The 19,068-nt window shown below is 38.0% G+C and overlaps 1 protein-coding gene across 7 annotated transcripts; it reads right to left on the reverse strand.

Moving 5' to 3' along the window:
• Positions 1-772: 772 nt before the first annotated feature.
• pax6a (paired box 6a) lies at positions 773-18,706 on the reverse strand. Of its 7 annotated transcripts, none has more exons than XM_060927051.1 (12): positions 18,661-18,685; positions 17,855-17,878; positions 15,322-15,452; positions 14,769-14,810; positions 14,462-14,677; positions 13,214-13,379; positions 5,925-6,083; positions 4,521-4,603; positions 4,287-4,437; positions 4,052-4,164; positions 3,698-3,839; positions 773-858 (listed from the first exon to the last, which is right to left on the reverse strand). In XM_060927051.1, exons 1-12 carry the CDS (start codon positions 18,671-18,673, stop codon positions 773-775), a joined length of 1,326 nt encoding a protein of 441 aa, XP_060783034.1. In that variant the 5' UTR covers positions 18,674-18,685. The 7 variants fall into 7 exon arrangements, with proteins under 7 accessions (XP_060783034.1, XP_060783033.1, XP_060783035.1 ...); XM_060927050.1 differs by having other exon boundaries at positions 18,652-18,685; XM_060927052.1 differs by lacking the exon at positions 17,855-17,878.
• Between the last annotated feature and the right edge of the window lie 362 nt (positions 18,707-19,068).

Consider the following 19,068-nt stretch of genomic DNA (forward strand, 5'->3'; position numbering starts at 1 on the left):
GAAACAAAACTGAATTATATCCAAGACACAATCTACTGTTTTAACCAAAAGTTACCAAAAGGTTTTTTGTTTGTTTGTTTGTTTGTTTGTTTGTTTGTTTGTTTGTTTGTTTGTTTGTTTGTATGTTTGTTTGTTTTCTTTTTCATTTCTGATTCAGCATTCAAAGCGTTCCACATATACGTGTTTTTTTTTCTTTTTTTTTTCTGCCAGCAAGCTTTGGAAACGAATGAATTGGCTTCTTGTAAACTGTGTGTTGTCATGGTTGCCTTGGAACAAAACTGTTGTTACTACAGGTCCACAATCATTACAAAGACGTTCAGAAGTCCTTGATATAAACTGATAATGGAACAAAAGAAGCGCGGTAGAAATGCTTGCGTGAATGTCGGTCCTTCCACAGATGCGAAACAACTTGGTTCGACAGGCAGTCCATCCGCAGCTGTTCATTTCTTTTCTTTTTTTTTATGTCATAACATACAATTGGCCATTTACAAATACATCAAAATGACTGGAAACTGAAAAGAGATTTTTGTTCCATTTTTTAAAACGATATAACACAGGGCACTTTACACAGAGTCCGTTCTCTTTTTGGTGCTTCTTTGAGTCTTTCTGTCCAGAGAACGCTAGAGAAGTGGCACTATCCCCATACGAAAGAACACAGGTCCTTTTTAGAGCCGCTTCTCTGTTGTGTAGTGAAATACTGCTGAACCGCTTCGCCTCGCAGCTGAGAGAGGCCAGGAGGTCGCGTCTGTTTCTCTGCACTCCTCAGCTCCCTTCACTGTAGCCTGGGCCAATATTGGGACATGTCAGGTTCACTGCCTGGCACTTGTACCGGTACAGACACTCCAGGCGAGATTAGACCTGCAGCACAAACAAAATAAAGGAGAAGGTGAGAAATGGTATTCAAGTACGTTCATGCCCATGTGACTGGAATAACGTATGAGTTCTATTTATTATCTACAATTGGCAACTACATCGAGAAATCCCATGGAGAACCATCATGAGGTCAGAAATAAAACACAACAGTCATAGAAATGCAGTCATAGAAAAATAATCAGTGACATGGTCACATCAAGTGGAAGAACATTAACCCCAAGAAGTTTATTTTCCAATAACAGAATGTCCTGACTTTTTAAAATTCCTTTTATACCACAGACAACACTTTTTAGCTCATCCGGCCGACAGGTGATGAGCTTATACCATCATGTGTCATCCGTCGTCTGTCCAGCGTCACCCACATTTCAAAATTGCTTCTTCTGTCTCAATTCCATACCAATTTTTATTCTTTTTGGTGGGAAGGTAGGTCTGCCTGGGGTGCATATAGTTTCTACCCAAATTTGCATAATTGCAATTAATCATGAAAATATGGAGTAATTAATCAATCCTTAACAAGCAGTATCCACACAAATCGCTTCTTCTCCCTCAATTCTTCATCGATTTTGATTCTTTCTGGAATGAAGGTAGGAGTACCGAGGGTGCACACAACTTCTACCCAGATTTCCTTAATTACAATTATTAAAGGAGAACTGAAGTCATTTTTAAACTTGCTTTATTTCTTAATTAACGTGTTATTCAGTTACGTTTTCGGTTTTAGTAACCTTATATTGTGACTCGTATTGGCAACTAATTGCAATTAAATATTATACTTATCGGCCTATTCGGTTTTTAGCCATGTTGAATTTAGTTTGTTTGGTCCACGGCAGGTGTCGCTTATCCGCACGATCTTCACGAGACTTGTGCGAGACTTGAAACGTGAAGTGTCAGCCAGGTGTCAGTGCTGCCATTTTTAAAACTGTTTTCCAAACGAAGTATTGCACAAAAACGAGTTTAAATGACGATTACTGCCTACTTTTTTCAAACTTTCCTGATTGCTATCAAAACAAAACTTCCGGCTTGATTACATCAGCATTCGAAAGAGGGTGCGCAAGTCTTTTGACAATGTTGGCAGATGTTGGTCACTTTGATTTCCGCTGTATGCGTTTCGGTCAATTCCGTTTTGGATTCTTTCTGGCAAATAGGTCGGTATTACTAGGACGGATATAGCTTCTATATATAGCTTGTATATCGTATATATCCTGTAGCTTACAACATTTATTGCGCAAGGTGGCCCACTTTAGATCATTCCTTCTAGACTAGACGGGTCCGGAGTGAGCTACGCCGTCATTGATGGTCTCGTTATGTTTATTAATTAAAGAATGTCATGTAATTTTTATCCTTTTAGGGTTGCCTTTAATGTTGCAGAAAGTCTTGCTTCCTATTATCACATATGCTGTCATAGCTATAAACAGTTATTCCATAACTGGCCTCATTTTTTTCTCTTGAAGCTTGTCATGTTACTGTGTACCGAACAGTCATGTGGTGGAAAACTTAGTGACTGTTACATATCAACACTGGACACAACACATTAATGTTAAATAAACACCTCTTCACAGAAAACCTGATAGTTTTTCACACCGAGGTCCATGTTAGTTAGCCGTTAAGACACTTGGGATGGATTATATAATGGGATTTATTCTATCCACATCCACTGGATATGAGCAATCACGTGCTCTGATTGGCTACTCTACTACTAGGATATCAGCTCATATACCGTGAGTAGAGAAAAACAAAATGGCGGAGCATGTTGCTGAACCAACCGAGGATGAAGTAAAAACTCTATTCAAAAATAAAACCCCAAAAATTGTTATCAAGTATTTAAAAGAAACAGAAATAGCTAAAAGAATATAGGGTTTTTTTTCTCCAATATCTCCTGTCCCACACTCCAGCCCAGTCGGTGGTGATAATGCACCTTTAAGTTGGTTTGCCAACCACCAAAAAAACCCTAAAGAAGAAGAAGAAGAAAACCACAAAAAATAAAAAACACAACAAAATATGGAATAGAAATATTTGATGGTAAGAATGTATATTTTTATTTTTCAAGAATTATTATTATTATTATTATTATTATTATTATTATTATTATTATTATTATTATTATAGCATTTTTCCCCAATTGATGTCATCTTTTCGGCGGTTTGTTTACATTCTAAGTGGAAATTATTTTGTTGGATGTTTTGTATAAAGTTTTTATTTATCGAATTTGCAAAAAAAAAATGCTCTGTTTCTCAAAATCCAGTGAATGTGGATAGAATAAAGCAGTTATTCCACTCAATCTCATCATACATAGCTTTTTGTCGACTTGGTGCTACGCGGCTCATCGGCTATCAGCTCATGTACGACTCGATTTCATGGAAGAACTGTTGAATATTATATTCAATTCAACTGGTAACACTGCATGGCCATAAATAACAAAAAATGACAAATACCGTTATCATATCATCTGTTCTGCTTTGACGTCATTAAGAAACAAGAGTCATATCCACCCCCATCCACCCCACCCCCACCCCTGGCCCCCACATGAAACCCCACTCCAAATTTTCCTAAGTTGAATTGGTTGCCATGGAAACATGGGGAAAAATAAAAATCACAGAAATCCCAAAATGTCAAAAGGCGCAACTTCTCTAGTCACTTCCCATAACTGTCAGGTTTCGTGAAAAAAATTCCTAATAGTTTTTGAGTTATGCTCCGCAAGCTCAAATATTTACAGACAGACAGACAGATGTATTATATGCCGGGGGAAAATAATGATGAAATCTTACGTGACTGATACTAGTGTCCTCCATTTTGAATTCTACTCATTTCTCACCCTCATTAAGCTTACCCGTCGAGGTTGTGCCTGAGGTGGCCATCGATTGGCTGTTCATGTGTGCCTGCATGTGAGGGGGCGTGTATGCATCATAGCTCCGCCCATTCACTGAAGGACTGGTGGGCAGCATGCAGGAGTAGGATGAGGTCTGGCTTGCCTGAAGGAAAGAGTTAAACCAAACCGATGTGTCAGAAACACTCACAGATCAATTCATCAACCACATCTGAGAATGAAATGAAGGTTGCATAAGACTGCAATTAAGGCAGATTACTGCACTCCAAATATTAAGCTCCGGCTTTGTGTGCAGTGTTTGAGGACAGAGTACAAGATGTGGTGCATGAAGGGGACACCAAATCAAGTGAGACCTACTTGCATAGGCAGGTTGTTGGCCATTGTGAAGCTTGGCATTGGTGGGAGGGCGCTATACGTGTTGGTGAGCGCCGTGTCTGACCGTCCCAACATGGACCCAGATGTGAAGGACACTATTAAAATAATCAGGAAAGAAAGATTTTAAGTGACATGTTGTGGTTCCCATAATGAATAAGTCTGAATTCATACAATATTGTCGATATGATGAAACTCGCACTGTAGACAACGCGTATACCTGGCGTTGTCGGCTGAGGGATTGGCTGATAGACGCTTGTGCTAAAGCTGCTACTTATAGGTATGTGACTGGTAGAGTTATTAGCTTGTCGTCTCTGATTCCTCAGCTTTTCCTCCCGCCTCCATTTTGCTCTTCTGTTTGAAAACCATACCTAGAAAAGTGATCATTATCAATCATTCTGTCCTGTAGCATCATTAGATTTTTGGTATTTAATGATGTATCTCTGTGGTTTACCTGTATTCTGGCCTCTGGTAAATCGATTTTCGCTGCAAGTCTTTCACGGGCAAAAACATCCGGATAATGCGTTCTTTCAAACTCTGAAACACAACATTAACGGCATGCATTATTATCAATAAATAAATACATTTATTCCATCCACATTCACTGGATATGAGCAATCGTGTGCTCTGATTGGTTACTCTACTACTATGATATCAGCTCATATACCATGAGTAGAGAAAAACAAAATGGCAGAGCGTGTTGCTGAACCAGCCGAGGACAAAATAAAAACTCTATTCAAAAACAACCCCCCCCCCAAAAAAAAACAAAATATGGGATAAAAGTATTTGATGGTAAGAACATATCTTTTTTTCAAGAATTATTATTATTATTATTATTATTATTGTATTTTTCCCCAATTGCTGTCATCTTTTCGGCGGTTTGTTTACATTCTAAGCGGAAATTATTTTGTTGGACGTTTTGTGTAAAATTTTTATTTATCAAATTTGCAAAAAATAAAAATAAACATGCTCTTTTTCTCAAAATCCAGTGAATGTGGATAGAATAAAGCAGTTATTCCACTCAATCTCATAGTACATGAGCTGACAGCCGATGAGGCACATATCAACTCATGTACGACTAGATTTCATGGGATAACTGTTAAAGGAGAACTGAAGTCATTTTTAAACTTGCTTTATTTCTTAATTAACGTGTCATTCAATTACATTTTCGGTTTAAATAACCTTATATCGTGACTCATATTGGCAACTAACTGCAATTAAATATTCTACTTATCGGCCTATTCGGTTTTTAGCCATGTTGAATTGAGTTTGTTTGGTCCACGGCAGGCGTCGCTTATCCGCGCGATCTTCACGAGACTTGTACGAGACTTCGAAACGTGAAGTGTCAGCCAGATGTCAGTGCCGCCATTTTGAAAACTGTTTTCCAAACAAAATATTGCACAAAAATGAGTTTAAATGACGATTACTGCAGACTTTTTTCAAACTTTCCTGATCGCTATCAAAACAAACAAAACTTCCGGCTTGATTACATCAGCATTCGAAAGAGGGTGCGCATGTCTTTTGATAACGTTGGCAGATGTTGGTCACTTTGATTTCCGCTGTATGTTTTACTTCCGTCCTACAATGTCTCGCACAGGTCTCAACGAATCTCGTTTACGGCCATTGCTTTGACATATGGACTGATATATTACAGAGCATATTTCAAACACTCCTAACTTGCTATAGCAGCGACAAAATAGCGATCAAAAATGCATTCCTATATTTAATAAAATGGGATAAATAGAATTTTGATGATAAAAAATGTGCCTTCGGTTCTCCTTTAAATATTCTGTTCATTTTAAGCAATGATTAACAACAAACAAAGCATGGGAACGCATCCTACATGTGTTCTGCATACCTTTCTCAAGTGCCTCTATCTGCTCTTGGGTGAACGATGTCCGGTTCCTTTGTAGTTTTCTCTTTAACTGGAGTCTCATCTGAGCCTCGTCCGAGTCCTCTCCGTTTGAGCTGATCGAGTTTGTGTTCTCGCCACCTCCGTCTGACTGCTGGCAGCCTTCTGAACCAAAAGAAAAACAAAAAGAGCTCAGTTGATCAAATAAATTGGCTGAAATACATATTCATCAGCATGTGTTTCTGATATCTCCTAATGCATGTTAAATGCATGGTAGATCTTTTTCCAGCTCCTCTCACACTATGAAACATACTACACCTCCAGATCTTTTAATGCGACCAGAACACCATCTGAAACTCTAGAAGAAGGATGTTTGATTTAAAAAACGTTGTCCTCTCAGCGCAATGAAAAGTTGTAAAACTTTTTAAAACGTTCCCATTTCATTCAGCAGGTTTCTCCAATTATGGCTGCATACCATATGGACATTTTGAAGGTCCATTGAGGTATAACCACCAATGCTTGAATGGAAGGGCATGCTTTCAGAGCAACACAATGCCCCAAAGAGAGTTTAGAGAGTGTTAAATGCGCTCTCTGGATTGCAAACTTTCTTCGTGCTTGGAATTTTGAAGGAGGCAACAATTGAAGGACGGCAACAAAAGGATTCTCTCGAAGCACGCAACACCCCCCCCCCCCCCCCCCCCCCTCATTGTAAGCAGGAGGATTTCAGTCAACAGACCCTTTTCAGCTCGGTGTGTTAACCTTTATGCACGAGCATCATTAATCACTGTCCCTGAGGCCGCCCCGTTCAGCCTCGCATAGGATTTATGCCTTCTATAGGCAGTGAGAGAAAAAGCACTGGGGGCCCACCATGAAGGAAGCAGCTCAATGACGCAGAGTGTGTTAGCAAAAAGAAAAAAAGGGGGGACAGGGGAGCCGACTGTGAGTCGATATGCTTTAACCTGCTGCGCTGTTTGGAAACTAATGTAACCTTGCTGCGCTCAATTAAAACCGTTACGTTATGCAGTGATGGCTTCAGTTTGCTAAAAGGTCAGGGCTGAATTGGACACTTTAGCTGCACTGAAGCAAACCAGCATTATGGCCTGTCTCAGAGTTTTGGCATTTCTACAAAAAAAAGAAAGTAAACTAGAAATTATCAGCCACTGGAAGTTTTTCACGTCTTGATGTTGCACGTGTGAAGTGTATTAGGAATTAATAATTCTCTCACATCTCTGACTAAAGTGAATAAGAAACCCAAATTAAGCTTATCTCATCGAGTTGCATTTCATGTATGGCAAAATGAAAAAAAAAAACCAGCTCAATTTAAAAAATACTAAAGCTTAAAATGAAAAAAAAAAACCAGGCAGAGTTTAACATTATTTATTTCATATTGTAACCTGATTGTCTAATTACAAGCATTCTATATTTAGCATTATTCACATTCCACATTCACTGGATATGAGTAATTGTGCACTCTGACTGGCTACTCTACGACAAGGATATCAGCTCATATACTGTGAGTAGAGAAAAACTAAATGGCAGAGAGCATCAAGTCAGATATCACTTTATCAAGTATTTAAAAGAAACAGAAATAGGAAAAGAATATAGCCCCTCCCCCCACAGCTCCTGTTCCACACTCCAGCCCAGTCGGTGGCGCCAAACTATATTTAACAATATAATCTGTACACTAAGTTTAGCTTCTGTTATTCATGAACAAGATGGTTGTTGTTGTTGTTGTTATTATTTATTTATTCTATCCACATTCACTGGATACGAGCAATCACATGTTCTGATTGGCTACTCTACTACTAGGCTATCAGCTCATATACCATGAGTAGAGAAAAACGAAATGGTGGAGCATGTTGCTGAACAAACTGAGGACGAAATAAAAACTACTCGAAAACAAAACCCCAAAAAATACAAAAAAAGGAACAAAATATGAAATAAAAGTATTTGATGGTAAGAATGTATCTTTTTTATGTTCCAATTATTATTATTATTATTATTATTATTATTATTATTATTGCATTTTTCACAAATTGCTCCTGTCAATTTGCTGGTTTGTTTACATTCTTCATCTTTAAGCATTAAAATTTGTTGATTTTTTTTTTTAGACTGGTTCAGAAACTCAAAGAAGTTTAAAAATTACAGAACTGAAATGTCCCAAGGAAGAATTAAATAAATGTCTGAAGCTATTCTATACCTCGGCACAACAACAAGACGGCACTTTCTACAAAAAAAACAACAACAACACTAAAGTCAATTCATGCAGCCATCGATAGGTTTTTAAGAAGTCCGACTAAGCGGAAATGATTTTGTTGGACGTTTTGTGTAAAGTTTTTATCTATCGAATTTGCAAAAAAATAAAAATAAAAATGCTCCATTTCTCAAAATCCAGTGAACGTGGATAGAATAAAACAGTTATTCCACTCAATCTCATCATACATGGTTTATAGCCAATTTAGCAATATGCTACATGCCTCGTCAGCCATCAGCTCATGTACGACTCGATTTCGTGGAATAACTGTTAAATATATTTCACTCATACTAATTATATTCTGTAGGATCAGTAGCTTTGCTATTTATTTCTAGGCCATAGCTCACAATACGCTATTATTTACAGAGCTGTACTTTTATATTGTACTTTTATAAAAAGTTTAAGGCACAAAAATGAGGGGAAATAAAATGTTGTTACACATTATTTTTCTTCCCACTGAGAGCCTGTGATGAATAAAAATGATTCTTTTGTCACACAAATTGAGCAAGTAACAAACTTTACTTTAATACAGGATGTAATCGAGACACCTAATCCAGTTAACAGCTTGAATTCATTGAGGAGTTCAATCATAAATGTTGGAAGCTGGGAAAACTTAAAAGCTAATCGTCTGAGTTTAGTAGATGGTTTTTAGTGGGTTTCAGTGGTGGATATTTGTCACGTGTGCACAAATTATTGGTGCAAATTAGCAATACTGCTCTGATAAAAGTGAGAAGGGTGAAAGTCGCAAAATCTAAACTGTGCTTGGGTATCACGGGAAGAAGTACCCGATTTAATGATGAAACTTTAATGTTAATGTGTAGATGAGCATGAATTTAAAGCATCGACCAAAAGAAACCAAGCCAACCAACCACAATATATACACACACTCGCTGGCCACTTTATTAGGAACACACATCCACCTGCTGCTTGATGCAGTTCTCTAATCAGCCGATCCCTTGAAAGCAACACAATGCATCAAATCATGCGGAAACAAATCAAGATCTTCAGTGAGTTTAATGTTCACTTCAAACATCAGAATGGGAAAAATTGTGATCTCAAAGTGTGACTTTCTTTCACTGTGGCATGGGTGTTGGTTTGAGCCAGATGGACTGGTTTGAGTATTTGAGAAACTGCTCCTGATCTCCTGGGCTTTTCACACACAACAGTCTCTAGAGTTTACACAGAATGGCGTGAAAAATAAAAAACATCGATTGAGTGAGTGGGCAACAGTTCTGTGAGTGGAAACAAACACCTTGTTGATGAGAGAGGTCAGAGGAAAATGGACAGATTGGTTTAAGCCTTTTTGCCAGGAAGGATATAGTAACTCATAGCAACTCTTTATAACCATGGTGAGCAGAAAAGCATCTCAGCAGGCAACAGAAAACAGAAGACCACATTGGGTTCCAGTCCTGCCAACCAAGAACAGGAATCTCAGAATCAAGAACAAGTTCCTATTAAAGTGGCCGGTGAGTGTATTTATCTCAACATTGGCTGGAATGCTCAGATTTCCAAGGTGCAGTTTCATGAAATATTTTGATGTTGTTTGATTTATTTAAAGGAGAACTGAAGGCAAATTTTTTATAATCAAAATTCTATTTATCTCATTTTATTAAATATAGGAATGCATTTTCGATCGCTATTTTGTCGCTGCTATAGCAAGTTATGAGTGTTTGAAATATGCTCTGTAATATATCAGTCCGTACGTCAAAGTGATGGCCGTAAACGAGATTCATTGAGACCTGTGCGAGACATCGTAGGACGGAAGTAAAACATACAGCGGAAATCAAAGTGACCAACATCTGCCAACGTTGTCAAAAGACGCGCGCGCCCTCTTTCGAATGCTGATGTAATCAAGCCGGAAGTTTGTCTTGTTTTGAAAAAAGTAGTCAGTAATCGTCATTTAAACTCGTTTTTGTGCAATATTTGATTTGGAAAACAGTTTTCAAAATGGCGGCACTGACACCTGGCTGGCACTTCACGTTTCAAAGTCTCGCACAAGTCTCGTGAAGATCGCATGGATAAGCGACGCCTGCCGTGGACCAAACGAACTAAATTCAACATGGCTAAAAACTGAATAGGCTGATAAGTATAATATTTAATTGCAGTTAGTTGCCAATATGAGTCACGATATAAGGTTACTAAAACCGAAAACGTAATTGAATAACACGTTAATTAAGAAATAAAGCAAGTTTAAAAATTACTTCAGTTCTCCTTTAAAATGCTGAAATAATTCAGTGAATTAACCTATAGATATTCCATAATGACTCGAGTAAGGTCTCATCTCATCTCATTATCTCTAGCCGCTTTATCCTGTTCTACAGTCCCAGCTGACTACGGGCGAAAGGCGGGGTACACCCTGGACAAGTCGCCAGGTCATCACAGGGCTGACACATAGACACAGACAACCATTCACACCTATGGTCAATTTGGAGTCACCAGTTAACCTAACCTGCATGTCTTTGGACTGTGGGGGAAACCGGAGCACCCGGAGGAAACCCACGCGGACACGGGGAGAACATGCAAACTCCACACAGAAAGGCCCTCGCCGGCCACGGGGCTCAAACCTGGACCTTCTTGCTATGAGGCGACAGCGCTAACCACTACACCACCGTGCCGCCCTCGAGTAAGGTCATGGAAAGAAAACCCGTGCTCAGTTGCTCAGCGAGACAGTGTTAAGTCCACGATTACTAGTAAGCTTGTCTCCTTAGGGTACTGTTCAGATGAATCAATTGATTTATCCAGTGATGGGTTTAACGGTTATCAAATGGAGATGATGTATTATTTCCCTCAGAGAGCTTTTCAGCTTTTAGCAGATAGGAATGAGGAATAATCTCACGGGGGAATCTAATCTCACGGGGGAATCTAATCTAATGGGGGAATCGAATCTAACATGGGAATCTAATCTAACAGGGGAATCTAATCTAATGGGGGAAGGCCATGGCCTAATGGTTAGAAAAGCAGCTTTGGGACCAAATAGTTGCCAGTTTGATTCTCTGGACCAGCAGAAATGGCTGAAGTGCCCTTGAGCAAGGCACCTAACCCCCTACTGCTCCCCAGGCTGCTCTGGGTATGTTGTATGTCTCTCTGGATAAGAGCGTCTGCTCTTATCTTGGAACCAAAAGGTTGCCAGTTTGATTCCCTGGACCAGCAGGAATGGCTCAACTACCCTTGAACAAGGCACCTAACCCCCCCCCCCACTGCTCCCCAGGCTGCTCTGGGTGTGTTGTATGTCTCTCTGGATAAGAGCGTCTGCTTAATGCCATTAATGTAATGTAATAAAATTCTTTAAAAATGACCTGCAAAGCTTTGACTTGTAAAGAATAATACATAACGTGTTGCACAAAATTCGTACTTGGTCTTAATTCATGTTATGTCTGGGACATAATCTGTGAATCAATTCAGTTATTGATTTGAAATCACTTCATACAAATCAAGTGTTGGATGAGGCACAGTTAAAGCCAAGTGTCGTCCATGTTATGGCTTGGCAATCAAATCAGGTCACGTGTGTTTACAAGGATTAGTCTATGAAATATGTCAAATACAGTATGTGTATGTAACAATCATTAAAGCATAAAAAATATATTCCCCCTTAGAGTTTCTATCATAAAACCATTCCAAGCTCTGAAGGCATGCTGATGCTTTTATGGTTTGCCACAACACTGAATCAATTATGGATTTAATATGTCTAGATGTTATGTGAAAATAAGAGTGTCTGTCTGTATATATATATATATATATATATATATATATATATATATATATATATATATATATATATATATATAGTGTCCATCTTGCACTGCGCCATGCTCTTAAAAGTGACATGTCTAATTGGTAAGAGGTGCCACTTTGGTGTCCAGGCCTGCAGGAACATTTACTACAGCTGCCTCTCTCCGGCTAGACGCTCATTCATGTCGCCTTTAATGAGATACAAAACGTCCTCTAATGAGCCATTACACACAGAGACAGCGCTGTTCCCATAACACATTCATGCGCGTGACGGAAAACATCCCCCTTTTGTACAGAGTATCCCACGTGTTGTGTTGTGTTGTGTTGTGTTGTGTTGTGTTGTGTTTTTTTTCTAACCTCGCTTGCCCCAGACAGACAGGTTGAGAAGGACGAAGTGACAAAAATGCATAAGGTGACATTATTCTAAGTGTGATTGCTTTTAAACAACTCAAAAACATGAAGGATTTATCTGATGGACTGGAATATTGGTTATGGGTTCTCTATCATGATCTTGTCTTTCTGGGTCAGAATTCTGATGTTTTGCTGTGGATATATTTATAATCAGTGGATAGCGCTGTGTGTGTGTGTGTGTGTGTGTGTGTGTGTGTGTGTGTGTGTGTGTGTGTGTGTGTGTGATATACATAAAACATTGTAATAATATTGTAAATAAAATGTATATGCAAATGTTTACACATAATAATAATAAGAAGAAGAAGAAGAAGAAGAAGAAGAAGAAGAAGAAGAAGAAGAAGATGATAAAATGTAATGCATTATAGTCTATAAGTGTTTACAAGAATTGTTAGTGTGTAAAATAATATTTCTGAGAATCAATGCATCCTTGCAAACAGAGGTTTCATCAAAAAATGTTAACACTAATCACTTAAGAAGAAGTTAATAATTTAATAACTTCATAATTAAGAAGAAGGATTATTACCGTATTATTATTATTTATTGCTGTTGTTGTTGGGGTGGTACCCTTATCTTTCGTACCTTTATTCTGTATCTTTTTCCTCCAAATGTGGTGCACCCTTTAAAAAAATTGAATCCCCTATTGGACCATATTTCTATTTTAGAATAAAGCTTTAAAAAAAAAACCTCCATGCACATTTCAAGCTCCAAGCTCAAGCGTACTATATATACAAAAAGGTGCACGCGTGATGATACCACCCCAGCAACAAGGACTGGTCCAGTTTAGTCCCCTTTCTTCTGAGACTGAAAAACAGCCCACAGAGCTGAACTCTACTCTGACATTTCTAATGTCTTGTTCACCAGCTCAGTCCCTTATAGCTGATTAAAGACAAGCTTGCAGTACCTTGGTTCTGCTGTCCTGGCACTGATGATCCGGGGTACCAGCCCGGCCGGGTCCCCCACGCTCCCGTCTGTCCGTTCAGCATCCTCAGCTTCTCATACATGCCATCTGCTCCCATCTGTTGCTTCTCGCTAGCCAGGTTGCGCAGCACTCGGTTTATGGATGACACCTGAAAAGACCAAAACCCCAAAGATGCGGCACATTTTAATTAAAAGTGTGTGTCCTCGAGATGGCAATTTTTTCTGGCCTCGATATTACACACAGGCGATTGATTTTAGGCTGAATCTCAAATTGGACATACAGTGCAATACACAGAGCGTGGCATTATTTCATTACTGCATGGAGTGCACTTAATACGGACGTCATTCAGACTTAGATGTGTGTACTCAGCTGCTATGTCAATAAAACTCTGACTACAGGGTCGTTATCTGTAATTCCCTGCATTTTAAATGGCTAGTGAGTTAAAAATAAATAAATAAATAAATAAATAATAACCATAAAAATAATTTTAAAAAAGGTTCAGGACCTTAATTTTTTTTTTTTAAATCTAATTTTTCTATTTTTTAAATCCAAAACACCAGCAATAGACAAAATAACATGACAAAAAGCCAGCATTGTTTAATACTTTATAAATGATTTCTCGCAAGTACAATACACAATACACTGTCATGTATGTTATATGAGACCTGATTATTTTATCCTGTATTATTTCATTCTTTTATTTTAATATTTCACATATATTATGTTTGTCCTGGATTTGTTCTTGCACTTGAATTGAACATAATATCTTGGTATAAAAGGCAACTCTAATGGCTTAATAAGACCATTGTTTCAATTCCTTGTAAATTTGTTGTTTTAAAAAAATGCTAATGTGAATCTACATCTAATTTGAAAGAAGGTTGTCTGGTATGACCTTGACCTGCTTGGGGTTTGGATAAAAAGGCAGAAATCTGATCATAAATCCTAGCTCTGATGCTAAACCTTCTTAAAATGAAATTATTAGTCGATATCATTTTTTTTTTATTTCAGATTTCAGATTAATGACATGGGATTTGATCATGAAAAAAAGAACAAGAAAAACCGCTCTGAAAAACAAACAAACAAACAAACAAACAAACAAACAAAGCCACGCCTTGGCTTGTGGTGCATTCCTGCAGCTTGATTTGCATATTACAGACTGACTGCTTACACAACAACAATGTGGACAGGTGTGTAATTCAGGCTGCTGTTCAGATCCCATTTTGTACTCACGCTCGGTATGTTGTCGTTGGTGCAGATGCCCTCAGAGAGCAGTCTGTCCCGGATTTCCCAGGCAAAAATGGACGGGCACTCCCTCTTAAACTGGGCGATCTTACTGACCACTTCAGGTGTGGCCACACGCGGTTTACTTCCGCCGATCGCGCGCGGTCTGATCGAACCTGTCTCGTAATACCTGCCCAGGATCTTACTCACGCATCCGTTGGACACCTGGACACAAAACAAGAGACACAAATCACACACATTATTTAAACAAGGCGTGAAATGTTACGTGCATGAGTCCGAACATTGATAAGCTTACGTTTTCATTGTCCAGCACTTGGACTTTTGCATCGGCATGGGTCTATAACACAAGAAATATACCTTCAGTGGTACAAGAAACTCTTTATGCAGTCCTTTCTTTATGATGTTTGCCTGGAAATCAGTCGTGCGTTTGTTTGCTTGCTTGCTTTCTTGCAATAAACCACTGTTCTCAGATTTGTCACTTACACTATATATATATATATATATATATATATATATATATATATATATATATATATATATATATATATATACACACACACACACAAACTAGGCTAATTATTAAAAAAAGGGGGTGTTGATATTATCCAAGGCCTGTAAATTAGTCCAGATTGATTCATGAATCCTGTTTAATCAACTAATCCGGATATTATAACTAATTCGGATTTTTTTAAACAAGTAAAGCAAAAACAAAACAATAACGCAAGAACAAAATCACCTCCACTTTAGTCATTTTGTGCATTTATTTTTGCACCCACACACACACAAAAAAAATTTAAATAAATAAATAAAGTGAGGAAGCGTTTATGCATCGCATGTCATCAGCTCACCTGCAGAATCCGGGAGATGTCGCAAGGGCGGGCGCCGCTGTGCGCGAGCTCCACGATTTTCTGTCTGGTGGAATCGGGCAGCGGTCTGCCGTTAACGAACACACCGCCGAGCTGGTTCACCCCACTGTGACCTGGACGGAGGAAGAAACAGCACGAGAATGCGTTTTAGCAAAGCCTTAATACTACTACTACTACTACTAATAATAATAATAATAATAATAATAATAATAATAATAATAATAGATTGCACAATTGCACACAGTGTCCTTCCTTGCACACGCTGAAATCATACTGTGCAAAAAAAAAAAATGCATTTCATGCATGAGTCCATCAAAGTTTGCAAGAATGATTATCCTCTAAATCTGCCTGTATTTCCCAGATCCAGTGCGTCCTTTCCAACCAGAGCTTCATCCAACAAAAAAGGTGAACATTATTAGCTAAGATTAACTTTCTAAACATTTCTAGGTAATCGTATTCGCGAATGACGCTCCAGATGTGCTGATGCAGTGGTTATTATTATTATTATTATTATTATTATTATTATTATTATTATTATTATAGCTAACACCTGCCCAAGACACGCTCCGGATGCATTTGCGCATCTTTCCAAAAAGCTTTAAAATGGATCATATGGTATGATATTTATAGTTTTGCGAATAATACAACTTCCACACTGCACAGGTTTAAAGCCATGGATATTATCAGTACAGGTCGAACCGTTTCAGTTACACACCTTAAACAAGTCACTGGTATCAATCACATCCATAAATGCAAAAGAACAAGAGAAAATGCACCAAACCTGCAAACAAATCGCAAACACAGGAAGAGCTCTTGTTCCTGTACACTGGTTTTCCTTTACTTCTGCCCTTCTTTGCTCTGTCCCCTTCCCTTCCCTTCCCTTCCCCTGCACAGCCTCCAGTTCAATTGAGTCCAAGAGCACAAGCTCCTTTGCAATAAATAAGCTCCAAATTTAGAAGAGGGGGGGGAGAAACAAATATGATGAGGCTGCCTGACATTTTGTCTTTAAAATAAAGCTAAGCTAAGCTGCACGTCAAGTTTGAGCTTAATATCTGGAAATGGGCGGAATAAGTCGCTCCGGATCATGCATGGGAAGGCTAATTGGAAAAGATCAAGCTTGGAGCACTTGTGGCAGGAGATGTCACTTTATGACAAAGCTTTGCGTTTGAACGTTGCGGCGTCACGACAAAAAAAAAAAAAAGTAACATCATAAAAAAAAGAGAGAGAGAGAGAGAGAGAGAGGAGAAAAAATACAGATGACGACCCTTTCTGTCTGCATTTCGGAGATCACCCTGACTCAATTCGACTCTGCTCATTTAGCCTTAAAGGGAAGCTTCATTTTAAGGTAGCCAGGGGGAAACTATATATGCGCGTGCACGTTCACGTGGACGCGCGTTGCCTTTAAGGATTATGAAAAGTGACATTTCGGTCAAGCGACAAGTCTTACACAGGGTACTGCGTTCTGCACAGTGGGAAGGAAGCTGCAGGATTTGGGGGTTGTTTATACATTTATACATGACTACACAGACAGGGAAATACAAACAACAACAACAATAATAATAATAATAATAATAATAATAATAATAATAGATAAACAATGCAAATTTAATTTAATTTTATTTAATTTAGCAAAATAACCCATCCATGCGGTGTAAATACGCGTCATCGTAAATGCCAGACATTTTTTTTTTTTACAAGGTCCCTGTGGAATGTAATGATTCACTTCTGTGATATAATGATCAACGTGCAAGAGAAAGATGAGAAGGAAAGTCCATCGCCATGTCATTTTACAGGCTTAATTCACAGGATTAGAGTAAATCAATCGACTAGTCTTTTGCACAGAGGTCAGCGTGGATGAGCATATTGAAGATTTATTGGCTTTGGGATTAAGTCCCCTTATGCCAACACACACACACACACACCACCACCACCACCACCATCACCATCCCACTCCTAAATAAATACATTTTTTTAAATGAATACATCCCAAACCCCAGTTGAGAGAACCAGAGCACATGCAGATCTGAATATAAAATCAAAGTTTTCTCCTGAAAGGTTAAATCGCCCATCATTATGAGTCCCTAAGGGCAATAATTATGCGCCTCGTAGCCTGTTCTCTATTCCACCTCTAATCAAATTAATAGCAAAGACATATGGTGTCAATTTTCTATATTACACCCAGGACTTGTTTCGCATTAAAAAGCTCAGAGAGCCTCGAAACAATCCATCTCCTGCTTCTATCGACACACAGCAAAACAGCCCAATAATAATAATAATAATAATAATAATAATAATAATAATAATAATAATAATAACATAGATTGTATTTATTTACTTTACTAATTTAGTTATGTTTTATTCAGCAATATTTTATATTTTACATAAAATATGGAAAACTTACAATATTACTTCTTTTTTCTTTTGTCTAATTTTCTACTTTTTTTTTTTTGTCCTAGTTCTCTGTGGGACTTTTATAAGATAGAAAAAAAACATGACAGGAGGTCATTCAACACACCTTCTTTACAGATGTCAGACACCTCTGGTCCAGCATTAAGAGAGAAAATATGTCCGGTTTATTATACTTATTCTTTCCAAGAAGTCGAGACTCATAATCATAATCATAATCATAATTAGAGCTCCACAGTATCACATGTGTTTTGAACAATCAAGTTAATGTGGTTTGGGGTTGTTGGGGTTTTTTTCCTCCTTGTACAGCTCTTACAGGGAAATTTCAGCCAAATGGAGCATGTCAGGTGCATTCATGCTTCCTCATAATGCATGTTTCTCAGCGTAGTTCTTTTCTTCTGGATAATATAAAGGAGACTGGCAGCAAATGGAAACATTAATGGCGGTTGTTCTTAGCAGAATGCGTACATATAGGTCTATTGGTCTATCTCATAAATGTGTGTGCTATCATTCTCAGTCTTTGCTTGTCAGTAGGTTTACATGTATCTGATCATTTCCAGTTGATTATATCGAACACACTGCACTTAAACCATAATAAATGAATAATAACTATAGTGATAAAATAATGTAGTCTAATATGTTATACTTTGTCTTTCGGTTGCATTAAATAAATTGTATTAATTCCTTATTACAACATTTCTTTTTTCAGCATGTAATACACCACCAGAAAATGTGTCACCTTTTTTTTTTGTTCAACATGCAGTCAATGATCAAAACATACCAGAAGGAAATTTATTATTTTTAAGAGAGAGAGAGAGAGAGAGAGAGAGAGAGAGAGAGAGAGAGAGAGAGAGAGAGAGATGGACAGATGAAGAAATAGAGAGAAATAAAATAAAAAACAACAACTCCACTTACTGTTTTGCATCATGGAGGCTACACCAGATTCCCACGTGGTCCTGTTATAGTATTCTATTATTCAAAAAGAAACATAACCCTGGTCAGTGTATCATTTTATTTTATTTTATTTTATTTCATTTCATCTTTTTTAAAGATCATCATGCAGTGTTTTGCAATGCAGTGATTTGACTGTGTGCACAAAATGTTACGGGCATTATTGTGCAGGGTGGAGAATATACATTTAAAAAAAAAGTTACTAATTCGTGCAAGTTAAAAATAAAAGTCAGAGCACACTACTGTCTCCATAATTTGTTTTAAATTATCCAGCGTTTAAACTTGCCTGGAAACAGTTGACTGTCCGCTTATAACAATTTATAGACTCTCATCTGCGTCACACTAGTTAATAATTCCCTATAGGACAAAGCA

This window comes from Neoarius graeffei, chromosome 8 (genome assembly GCF_027579695.1).
Source record: "Neoarius graeffei isolate fNeoGra1 chromosome 8, fNeoGra1.pri, whole genome shotgun sequence".
Classification (NCBI taxonomy): domain Eukaryota; kingdom Metazoa; phylum Chordata; class Actinopteri; order Siluriformes; family Ariidae; genus Neoarius; species Neoarius graeffei.